At 31.9% G+C, this 13,178-nt stretch overlaps 1 protein-coding gene across 3 annotated transcripts; it reads left to right on the top strand.

Annotated features, from left to right (window-relative positions):
• The first annotated feature begins 4,776 nt into the window (after nucleotides 1-4,776).
• Nucleotides 4,777-13,092, top strand: LOC138181560 (lysine-specific demethylase 4A). Of its 3 annotated transcripts, none has more exons than XM_069116501.1 (11): nucleotides 4,777-4,919; nucleotides 5,682-6,478; nucleotides 6,573-6,778; nucleotides 6,869-7,224; nucleotides 7,400-9,777; nucleotides 9,850-10,032; nucleotides 10,354-10,653; nucleotides 10,984-11,175; nucleotides 11,254-11,367; nucleotides 11,473-11,565; nucleotides 11,752-13,092. In XM_069116501.1, exons 2-11 carry the CDS (start codon nucleotides 5,702-5,704, stop codon nucleotides 11,848-11,850), a joined length of 4,698 nt encoding a protein of 1,565 aa, XP_068972602.1. In that variant the 5' UTR covers nucleotides 4,777-4,919; nucleotides 5,682-5,701; the 3' UTR covers nucleotides 11,851-13,092. The 3 variants fall into 3 exon arrangements, with proteins under 3 accessions (XP_068972602.1, XP_068972585.1, XP_068972594.1); XM_069116484.1 differs by having other exon boundaries at nucleotides 10,354-10,677; XM_069116493.1 differs by having other exon boundaries at nucleotides 4,793-4,919; nucleotides 5,685-6,478; nucleotides 10,354-10,677.
• Nucleotides 13,093-13,178: the final 86 nt, after the last annotated feature.

The raw sequence follows: 13,178 nt of genomic DNA, 5'->3' as shown, positions 1-13,178 counted from the left end.
GATATTAAATTTCTCCTTTTTAACAATAACAAAAAATTAGATAAAAATTTAAATTTACACATGAAAGGCATATATAGATCTTCTTCTGGACACTTAATATGTACTTTAGGCGAATCACTATGTATTTTGAGTTATTAGATATCATCTTTAAATGATCAAAAACAGAAACGCTTGTAAAACTTAAAAACTGCAATAAAGATAAAGTTGGAAAAATATCTAGTTTAAAAATAATAACTAAAAAATACTCGCTACACACAGAATAAACATATTAAGTCGAATATCCATATTTCATTTGTTTTTCTTAAAAAATGTTATGAAACGTATGTAATATAGAAACATTTACACAGAATTTCTAAGACCTTGATTAGCTACAGACTAGTTAATTATTTTTAAGTAATTAACAACAATAATACAATATAAAGTAGACACTGATCAAGATGAAGAATTTATGTTTCCGTGGAATGATTGTTTATCACTTGCTATCAGTCTCTAAAATATCTACCTGTTTGAAAATCCATTCTGTGATAAATAACAGGTGTGCAGTCTGAATGTCAGAAAACGTGATCGAACGCAGTCATTCAAGGACTTATCACTATAATATTCTTGCATTTATACTATACATACACTTATATACTTTTTTTCAAATACATTTATCTTTTTAATTCGTGCATTATCTTGCACAAACATATTGTATGTACAAATATATTTATATAAAGGGATTCCCCTCATAAGTGGTTATAATTGCAACAAATTCCTGAATTACATTAAAACATTATATCAAAATACTACAATGCAAACATTAGTTGGAATATAAAACAATAGAAAATGTTTATGATAAAAGAAAGATACTAAAGAAAAATAAAAAGAAAAGAAACTATGCTCAGAAGAGCCAATCAAAGTATCGTACTTCCTCCCTACTACCCTACCTCCCTAGACACGTGTCCTTGTTTCTGTATAATGTTGAAAGATTATGTATGGAGACTTGCGTCTACCAGAGATGAGTAGGCAGTAGGTCTTTAATTATTTTCAGAGTTATTACTTCAAGATTGTTTTTTCTGTTGTTGTTTTTATCTCTTTCTATCGTTGTCCTTCACCTGACACCTGGAATGTTAATATCTTTTGACTGCCAAAATTTAGATATATAGTTCTAAATTGCTTCATATCAAGGTCTATCTCATATAATGCAGTATCTGGATAGTACCTGTAGTAACAGACTCTTATGTACATTAGCCCCTCAAGCGGGAAGAGCGGATATATTCCCTTCCATTAAACTAAGTGCCATTTTCCATTTTTTGTGGACACTCGCGGCAGGGACAATCACAGTGCGTGTATAACCCTTTTATGAACATTAACAATACGCTTTTTTATTTATGAATTATGAAGGCAAAGGATTAGTGGGAACATTAATCTCCTCTACTTGGAAATTTCACAGGGCGATTTATATTGTAGTTTCCGATATGCTCTTATGGATTTCCATGAGTAAGCAGGTTTAATGTTCAATTTACCATTTCTTTTCTAAAATTGTTTCGTTTTCAGCTCTGAATATCATGGTATTCTTGTCTATGACTTGTACAAGGTAAACTACCGCTCATGTGTCGACCTCCTTTCGTTCGTGTAAGGAGGTTTGCTCGCGTGCAGGGGTATTTTGACCGATTTTTAATTGTCAATAACTAAAAACTAAAGCCGGAAACACAATTTTTTTATTCTTGATTTCCGTCTTATTTCAACTTCAAGAATCACCTCTTAAATTTCCTGACACTAGTAGTCGAACACCTGTTGCAACACATGGTGGTTGCTAGTGATATTTCCCACCTTACAAAAAATAAAGTTCTATTTGGTGAATTAATTTCACAGCAATATATTTCAGAAAAGCCATTGTTGTTGTAAGAAAGTTAAATATATTGCTTAAGCTTGCATTGTTGTTCATGCACAGAGTACCGTTTGTAGATATAATGTAATACATTTAACTTGATAGTACTTTCACGTATATACTTTATTATATTTGATAATAGGCTTTCAAGCAAACAGGATATAAAAAGGCCTATTGATGAATTAGAAAACTTAGTTGGAAGCTTAGACATAGAACATGTTATTAGAGTGGAAATATGTTCATGTATTTGGAAAGGAGATCAGTTAAAAGATAATACAATAGGTGTTAAAAATGGATGCAAGTATGTAGGTAGCTTTTTATTCTATGTAGATTGTAAAAAATTATTTTCTATTAAAGATAAATACATTATATAGATGGCTACTGGATATAATAGTGAAGGACTATACAGTTTTAAATAGTAAACTTAAAAATCAAAATGTTCAAAGTAAAAGAAATATTGAAATATAAATACAAAGAAAATAGATTCGCCATCAAGACTATCAATCCATTCCATTGGCTTTAAGCCAATCAAAGAACTAGTTTTAAAATAGGTAATATTATTAAAAAGTATTCTGTTTGTTAGAACACTATGCTCCTATTGTACTTATTATATTATAATTGTAGGAAGATGCAGAAGACAAGTCCAGACCGTTTATATGACTATGATAAAAATGTTTCAAAACAACGACATGTATGATCATAGTAAAAAATTTGACGATTAGATATAACATCTAAAAATCATGTCTACTCTATTAATAAACGATATGTATTGATTGTAGAAGTAATAAACAAGATTTTATATCATTAATCTACAAATAAATCATTATGTATAATGTAGTAACGTAGTAGAAAAATACTACACTCTATAAAGACACAAATGTTGTAATAAATATAGTAAATATAGAACAATATTAGATTGTCCCAAAAGTTTCTTTCGTTTTATAAGGAAATAATAGATACACAACTGTTCGACCGTATTCGCGGGGAGACGCGTTCGCAGTATAACGTGTCAACGAGAGTCGTAAGTTCTCTTCTCGATACGTCAACACCATGAATCAGCCGATCTCTTATTTCGGTTAACATAACAGAGGTAGTTTGAATGATTTTAACATTGGGTTCACAGTTTAAATATCACTATTTATTTCCAACAACTTTTGAATGATATAAGTGTTTATGAGTGTTATGACCGAAGAGATGTTGTAGTGTTCTTACCGACGAGTGAATAACAAGTTAAAGTGTGTTGATAAGAAGTGACGATCTCGGGTGGAAGTGGCCTTCGAGTAACGGAAAACCTGCTTTTCCCGTGTTTACAATGATGAGTCATAACCCTAAGGAACGTCTCGACTTGAAGAATATATTGTATAAATTAAGGGCCCCGATAGTAAAGGAAAAGACGATTAGGCGAAAAGGCAATTAATGGTTCTTTGGGATCATTATTGTTTCTGTTCACCATCTTAGCTTTGTTTGAGTTACAGGACGTGACAACATTCTTTGTTTTATATTATTTTATCAGAGCAATAGAATAGAATGGATAGTAATAGAATTTTGTAGTAATAGAAAAAAATGGATCAATAAAAGAATATAAAACAAAACATGTTATGTATTTATTATTTTCTTATAAAACGAAAGAAACTTTTGGGACAATCTAATATATATGTCTTATCTTGATCCGAAATTGCTCAACACTTGAAATTTCGATAGTCATCTATTCCTTTTTTTTTAATTTTTAGCTTCTTAATAGGAGTGCGATTTACTAACATCAAAACATCTATTTAGATGAATGTATTTAAATTTATTCAGAACGTATATTTTGTGTATCGATTAATGTTACATCATTATGACTTATATAGGAAATTTTCAAATGATTTTTGAAAAATTTCGGATAGTAATTGCAGAGACGATATTCTATCTAAAGTATAATCTTGTTAAACTATGGTCGTTTGGTTATTCTATGGTTTCAATTTTTATTCTCTTTGGCAATGCTTAAAATACATTTTTCTTATTGTTAAATATATGAAATAAGGCCGTGAGTGACCACATAAAATACAACAAATTACAATAGATGTTCGATATGTCCTCCGTTTTCTTGTAAACAGAGTATACTCTCATGATAATAAAAATTCCATAAAGATGATATAAGTAAAATTGAAAATTTCCAGTTGATAAATTATTCTATCGTTAACATATTTTCTTTTCTAATAATTCAATTTTCCTTTTAATTAATATTCTTTGTAAGTTACATTAAATGTTTAGTCATTAATTTTTCACTAGATTTGCTCCATCTATATAGTTATTTGCTTTATCACTTGAGCAATTAGTTGCGTGTAAATCACTCAAAATGGTGTTTCATACTCAACGAGTTAAATAATTGCTTGAACTATAAATGAACCGTATCTCTTTTTTGTTAACACTTAATTCAAAGAAAAAGAAGAAGTCTTAATTAGCTATGCAGAAATAAATTACATAAAACATAACACATATAAATGTATCTAAACATCTAAGCACTATATACACATGTCAAAGATATGAAACAGAACTATAACTTTATTGTAAATGTATATAAAATTTGTAGCTGTACATGTTCAATAAATTGTCATACACATTGAAAATTACCTTTTTTCCATTTCTACAATTATAAACATTAATAAACCAATATGTTTTAATGAGATATTTCGTTTCCATTATCACAAAGTATAATACATTTATTAATTTCCAACATTTCTAACCCTGTAATTTATATCTATAATTTAAAAACATCCACAAAAAGAGTAAATATATCGTTTTGAATGTATTTAATACAAAATTTGTGTGAAAATTTCGATAAAGCTTTACGTACGTGACAAAATGCAAAAATTCAAATTTCCCGCTTGGCACGCATGCGCTGTTGTTCTAGCGTCCCAAACTTATAGAGCAATGAATGCCATCTTTATTAGTTGCATGAGACGCGCGGGGCATAGCGGTAGATGTGTCAAATAGTGAAATCCACCACAATATTTGGATGAACATGGTGTTTATACAGAAAAGATGATTTTTAACGTCCAATTTTGATGTAAGTAGCACATCGTGTTTAACGATGCTGTAAACCTAGTCCAACCAAGATCGTACAACCTAGAAACACGTTGATTTGTGTCGGTCAATATACATATCTGCCAGCACGAGATTTCGTGAACACAGCTATCCTTAGGTGAAAATCCCTTTTTAAGAATCAAACATATGATACAAATCATTAACATAAGTTACTTTTTGGTGCTTAATGATGTATCAATCCATTTCCTGAAAACTAACAGAAAGTCGTAGAGAAGTTATTTTAAGAAGAATTTCTTGACAATAGATACCATCCATTTTGTTTATGCATCTCCGGCACGTATCGTCTCAAAAATATAGTACTTCGTTTTTTACTTCCCGTTTTTGAATGTTGTTGTTTGCGAAAACATCAATGAACAGAAAAGATTCATAATATTTTTCCCGTACTTGTAGTACTATGTTAGTCTGTTTTGTAAATGTTTGTTTATTGCTAAATAACCGGAACGTACGTCCCGAAACTGTGTTTTGGTTTTATGTTTATATGTCATGATTCTTACAGTTTTATTTATACAATACATTTATAATTCAGGCTTTTGCAAATTTCTGAATGAATTATTTGGAAGATTACATCATATATTTTGTCTATAATAATACATATTTATGAGCAGTCATAATACATTTGCATGTTTTAGTTTAATATTTAATACTAATATAAAAGCTTTAATTGAATCAACTAATTCGAAAAATGTCATAAAATATAAAAGATTCACATTTTTTTCCTTTTCAGTAGGATAAATTGAAGAAAAAATGGTTAGCAACATTTCACGGGGAACTCCCCGTATCCAGGTCTTTAGACCCACATACGAAGAGTTCAAAGATTTTACCAAGTATGTGGAATACATGGAAAGCAAAGGAGCTCATAAGGCTGGCTTGGCGAAAGTAATTCCTCCAGTTGAGTGGATCCCAAGAAAAAGAGGTTATAACTTGGATGATATGGATCTCACAATTCCTGCACCAATTTGCCAGGTGGTAACTGGCAAACAAGGTCTTTATCAGCAAATTAACATACAGAAGAAATCAATGACTGTTAAAGAATATAGGAAATTGGCTAACTCTGAAAGGTATAATACTCCTCGTCACTTTGATTACGAAGATTTAGAGAGGAAGTACTGGAAGAATATAACATATGTTGCACCTATATATGGGGCAGATGTATCTGGCTCGTTAACCGATCCAGATGTGAAAGAGTGGAATATTAATCATTTGGGAACAATACTTGATTATGTGAATAAAGATTATGGTATATCTATCGATGGTGTTAATACAGCATACTTGTATTTTGGGATGTGGAAAACTACGTTTGCCTGGCATACAGAGGATATGGATTTGTATTCGATAAATTATTTACATTTTGGAGCTCCAAAAACGTGGTATGCTATACCACCAGAACATGGCAGACGATTAGAGAGACTAGCTAGTTTTTACTTCCCATCGAGTTATCAAAGTTGTCGGGCTTTTCTGCGTCATAAAATGTCTCTCATTTCTCCCCAAATATTGAAGCAACATTCTATTCCATACAATAAAGTAAGTTTTAATTATTTATGTACCCTAAAAATTATTTAGAATAGTTAGTATAGAGATAAAAATTAGACTTAACATCTTTCTTTTTATCTTTTAGATAACGCAAGAAGCTGGAGAAATTATGATCACTTTCCCTTATGGATACCATGCGGGTTTTAATCATGGATTCAACTGCGCTGAATCCACGAATTTCGCTGCACCACGATGGGTAGAATATGGTAAAAGGGCTATACAATGTACCTGTAGTAAAGATATGGTTAAGATATCTATGGACACATTCGTGAAACGTTTTCAACCAGAAAGGTAGGAACAAGTTTTTACAAAAAAAAGTCAAGTAAAATCTATAGATTTTGCCATCTTTAAGAGAGATTAATTTGGTATGATATATTATAGGTATGAATTATGGTTACGCGGAGAAGATATAGGTTCTCATCCTGAAGATCCTAAACAAACAGCCGCACCTATGCCTTCTCAAATGGATCTTCTATGTAGTAATAGTAGCAATGGTCAATTACCACAAAGTTACTTGAACGCTGCTCCAAAAAATAAACGACACACTATACATAAAAAGAAGAATATAATGGCAACAAATCCGGATGTTGACATGGAAGAATTAGTAAACCGTTCTGATATTCCACCAGATGTTAAGAAAGTGTTACAAGATTTAGAATTGGAAGAAGCATATGATCAGCCAGATGAACAACAGTTGGAAGTTTTAGAAGATATATGGTTGAAAGCAGGAGAAATGGGTAAAAGACCTATCCTATTTATTATGATCGAGTCTTTTGGTCTTAATATATGTTCATGTTTGTCTATTAAATTCTTATGTATATATAGAAAATATTGATTATTTTCTTTTAATCTATTTTAATTTTCTTCTGATCTCATCCTTTTACTTAATTTAATAAATAACTTCTTTGGTAGATGTAGATGAGGCTTCTGTATACGATGACGGTTACAATCGTAAAAAGAGTAGAAAAAGGAAGAAAAAGAATACGGATAAAAATAAATCAAAGTCCAAGAAAGATTACAACAAAAGTATTACTGATGAAGTTACAGTAAAGACTGAAATAAAAGAGGAAGTAGACGAAAGCTACAACTTCTTGCCTTCTGCGGAGCAAAGTGCTCAATTAGAAAGCGACGTAGTTCCAGGTAGTTCCAACGTCATTATAACAAGTGACGATGTCGTTGGAAGCATAAAAATAGAAGAAGAATCTGACTTTTCGGAAACCACTGATAAACCAGTGAAAAAGAAGAAAAAACATTCGAAGTATGGAGAGCCAAAGAAGATTAAATCAAAGAACATAAATAAAACTAAACGTAAAAGTTTGAATGTGTCTATTTTCGATACCAACGAGCCTTTGGATGTGTCTGACGCCGACGTACAACGGAAACTTATGGCTATGCCAAGTCTTAATTTACACAAATCCTCAATGGTTAATAAAGAAACCAGTAACCATATATCAGGAACGACGACTTTTGCTGATAACGATACTAACATGAGTCCCATCAAAGAGAAGAATGTTATAAATATTACAAATAGCAATCAAGTTGCAATTTCTACATATAGAGAGACAAAACAAATGGAGATTTTGGAAGATGATGTGGAACAGCAAGTAAATTTGTATGCGAAGAGTACAAAAAAAGATAGCATAGACACATCATTTTCTAAGCAAATTCCATTGAAAAATATTTCTTTGGATCAAGTAAAAGCTGCTAACAAAATTGACAAAGCTGTGGAATCTGAATTCATCAGTGGGGATACTCAGATCACTATACAAGAAACGAAACCTGGCATTTACACCAGCTGTAAAAGTGTAGGAACGATTATAAGTGAAAGGTCGATACTTAATTACACGAAAAAAGACATCATAAAAGCTCCTAGGTTGAGTGTGCTGAAATCAGCATATAATATACCAGCGACCGAAGTAACTCCAAAGGTTAGCTCTGAGAAATCTATTGGAGCAGAGAGCGATACTCATGTACCACCCAAAAGCATAGTAATCTCACCAAAGAGTTGGCCTATCGCCAAATCACAAGAACCTAAACTCTCGGGACCAAGCATAATGTTTTTAAACACTAATTTCCCTAAGCCACCGATTTTACAGAAGGAAATATCTCAAGAAGTAGGGAACGGAACGAAACGCCTAAAAGTTTCAAAATCTGTAACTCCATGCGCCATTCAGATACCACGATTGGAAGGTATTTTTCCAAAAAATACAATTTTGGCACAGCCATTGGGAAAAAGATCTTCTACGGATACATCGAAGATGATAGCAACTAAATTTTGGCAACCGTCGACTAGTAATAACAGCGTGTTTTTCTTGAAGGATATAAGAGACGACAAGCAAGTTCATTCAACAGTTACGAACGCAGAAATACCTGAAGTCTCTGTTTCGTCTTCCCCGTTAAATTTATCGGGCAACAATACATTCTTTTTGACCACAACTTCAAAATGCACAAACATTGCATTAAATTCTCAGCCCTCGATGATGATCGATTTTAACAAAAAATATTTACAGACCTCTACTTCCGTTCCAAGTACGGCTAGTTCCTTCGTGAAGATTATACCAAAATCGCAAGATCAGTTACTTATAAAAAAGCCAATTAATCAAACGGAAGAAATCTGTAACAAGATCTTTAAGAGCCCAGGTACGATCGTTAGCAATGTAAAGACCGTATCGACGCAGGTGGACAGTTCATTGGAAGCTATTAGCAAAAATACAAATATCACGACATTAGATACTGGTACACAGTACACTACGAATCATTCCAGCACGGACTTACAAGATTCTCAAAAATCGATTACTGTTTCACTCTCGCAACAGGAGGAACAATTTTCAAACGTAAAGGTAGCCGATGATCAATTGCAACCTCAGAATATAGAAAATAGTTTGGAGAGTACCAATTCACTACCATTGAAACAGTTAACGAGTTCGAGACGGAAATCAAAGGAAAAATTAAAGAAAGCAACCACTAGAAAAAAAGAATCCACAGAGATGAAAATGGTTGCAGCAACGTCGAATTTGGAGGAGTCAAATATAGTCACGTGCTCTGTGGATCAATCACCTTTGGTGTCTCATCGTGTATCAATGGTACCAGGACATATATCGGACATGTTGTATCCTACCGTTCCAAATAATGATTTACTAAAAGCATTCAATGATTATTGGAGTGCTCAAATATCTCACTGTGCCATTTGCGCACCGTTTACCTCAAGTTGTAATGGACATGGCAGGTTAATGCCACCAGACTGGAAATATTGTAAGCCCACTGTTTTACCAGAGAGTTCACCGATATGGGTAAGTAGAGTTTCTCTTCATTTGACAATACAAATACCCAAAAGAAATATTATAAAAATGTTTTTTTTTTAGGTATCTGCGAATATATTCGTTGCCAACTCAAAAGAACAAATCGTTGAACCAGAAAATGATAAGATTTTACGTTGTAGAGAGTGTCATGTCACGGTTCATGCCTCCTGTTATGGAATCACTGTATTACCTACAGATCTACGAAATTGGGCTTGCGATAAGTGCAAGGCTGGTAAAACACAAGTGGTGCGTATCTGTGGAATTTCCATTTTGTATAGATAGACTATGGTTGCAGTCAACGATTTTTAATTAGTGTTCCATGCGATGTCCATAGATATGCCACGAATTTTTAAAACATGCAATGCCTTACTATTTAGCTAGAATCACTGACCTCATTTCAACAATGACTGTCCGGCATGAATGCCCTGTCTTCAATCCGCAAATATATACCGCAAAATTTTAGTAATTAATTTATGTATGATAAAAAATGTTGAAAATCGCTGGGGATAACCATAGTCTTGTTTCTGTTCTTAACAAACTTTCTAATTACTTTTCACCGTTACGTAGATGTGTTGTTTGTGTCCTATGCGGGGAGGAGCTCTTAAGCGAACCAGCGATGGTAATTGGGCACACATACTATGCGCTCTTTTATTACCTGGAGTCACTTTTAAGGATGCTATAAATAAGGACCCCATTAACGTATTGACCATCAAACCAGATAATGTTAAACAACAGTGTTGTTATTGTGGTCAAAAGGATGGCGCATGTCTTAAATGTAGTCACTGTAGCAATCTGTTTCATCCGTCTTGTGGTCTCGTCTCTGGCGCTACGTTTACGATTCCCGTATACAATTCACCTGAACTTCAGGTATATACATCACAGAGGATAAGGGTGTAATATATATAATATATAAACAATATACAGTAGAACTATATTTATTTGAATTTGTTGGGGGACAAATAATTTATATAATTAGAGTTCATATAATACGAGCTCATCAATTTTCCTCACGATCTATAATTTTTCGTTTACATAACAGAAGCTCACGTTCACATAAGTAAATTCAACTACCAAAAGTTCAGTTAATTGGTCATTACATAAAATTTCGTTCCAATAAATAGAATTCTACTAGTATATATGTGTAAAAATCAAATATATGTGAAACTATGTTGAAATTATAATGGGAGTTATGTATAGGTAACGTGTGACGGACATGACGATGGAAAAGAAAAAATACCACCGCTTCGACAAGGAGAAACTGTTTGGGCAAAGCATCGAAATACACGATATTATAAGGCCAAGGTAGATTCCATACATGATACTTTATTTTACATGGTGACGTTCAATGATGACAGTTTCAGCGATGATTTGTATCCATCGGATATTATGGTAAGTTCTTATTGTACATTCTAATTTCATTTTCTATATGAATTTTATCTTAAAGTGGAATTTTATTCTTCTTTACAGAATTACGATCCTGGAAATCCACCGCAACAAGGAGCTGCAGTTGTTGTGAAGTGGACAGATGGTAACATGTACAATGGTATTTTCGAAGGTACAAATCACCGGATCATGTATACTGTAAGTAATTCATAGTTCTAAAAAAAAGTATCGTAATATTAATTTTTATTAGTAGCATTTTTAATTCTTATTATTATATGATATTATTAACGTTTTTAATTTTAGGTAATTTTTGAGGATGGTTCCCAACTTCCATTGAAGCGAAACGACATATACAGCTTACAGGAAGATATGCCAAAAAGAGTTCGGTCACGTTTGGTGAGTTTATTGATAAACTAATTTATTCCGCCGTGAATACTCTGGTAGGATTTTTAGAAATAAGATTCTTTTTTTATAAGATTCACTTTTTTTTTATTTCTGTCGTGTTATGTTTTATCTATAATTTGATTCCTTTATCACAAACTTATGTTGACTTTTTATTGTTTCGATTGATTTTTATTAAAGTCTGTTGCGACCGAAATGAAGCACCGGTATCATCTGTATGGCACGGAGGAAGAATCGGAGGCGCAAAGAAAGGTGAAACAGTCGAAACATTGTGATTAGAACGAAAAATTATATACGATTCGTTGTAAATAATCAATAGAGACAAATAATCAATTTATTGTACATACCATATACGAAACAATTGTACCTAATCATTTGGTCTTTTCTAAACGTATACGTTATTAAGAACAGACCAAATTTGATAAATTTTTACTTTTCTTCATTTTCGTCTCGTTATCTCATTTCTCTTCGTTTTATTCTTTCTTTCTGTTTCGTTTCGTTGTTTTTTTTAAATGTCTCCCTTATTTTTAAGTATGTCATCGTTTATTGATTGGATTCATTGTAATGAAGATTAATAAATTATGCTCCAATATTGTCGAATGAAAAAGAAGTTCAATATTGATGTTACAATATCTCTTCGAGAAAAGAAAGATATTAAGGAAACCACAGTGTTACAAATTACGCGTCCCTTTGACACATTTCATTCATTCATGGCTATAATTAATGCAGCTTCATTTTTAACTATTTATCACGTAACTAGTATAACTAACTAGTAACGAACTAATACAAATTCAGAATTTGTTATGCAAAATGAAAAGAAAGCGTAGCGTTTTTCTTCTTCTCTTGTATTTACACGCAGTTAGAATGATTTATTGTATTCGACAGATTATTAAAGACAGGATGATGTCATTCAGCGAATTCTTAAGGATCAAAGAAGAAATAATAAATTTTATGCTATATACTTCTGTATATATTTGCAGAATATGAATAGGAATGAAAAGTTTTTAAGCTACAAGTCTCGTATAAAATCTCGTAATTGAAAAAGAATTTTTTACTTTGTTTTATGGATAGAAGTAATTGAAAATTGAATATTTCAGAGATTTGCATTGCATATAACTTGGTAAAGATCATGTTAAATTGTAATGCGTCACTAAATGCGTGTGTAGAACTGTATTTAAAGGCGTTCATTATAATAAACCACTGTTACAAGGGTTCAGTAGTTATTTCTGAATATATGTTTAATGTATAGTTCCTTTTGTATTTTGTCATGTCATATTTATTCTGTAAAATTTTTATAAATAACAAATGTGTATGATATATGATATATAAATTATCATACTGAAAAATATAACAAATTACCCCTAAAAATTCAGTGTGCGATGTATTTCCTTAAAGTACAATTTTTACATGAGATGTTTACGAATACATAATCCTTGATTCATTCACGTTATAGAAATTAATAATGTATTTCTGTTGATTACAGAAATTTTTAGCGAATTAAAAATATAACTAAAAATTTTTTTAATTTTTCTGTGACGACTATTGATCCCTTTAACGTGGCAAGTCATGTTAATTATCTTTTTTGTTTTAGAAGAGTATCATTAATA

The sequence above is a fragment of the Bombus flavifrons genome, chromosome 1, assembly GCF_040668555.2.
Source record: "Bombus flavifrons isolate JBK064 chromosome 1, iyBomFlav1_principal, whole genome shotgun sequence".
NCBI classification, from domain to species: Eukaryota; Metazoa; Arthropoda; class Insecta; order Hymenoptera; family Apidae; genus Bombus; species Bombus flavifrons.
The sequence above is the reverse complement of the archived record's forward strand: the minus strand, read 5'-3'. Positions and strand labels throughout refer to the sequence as shown.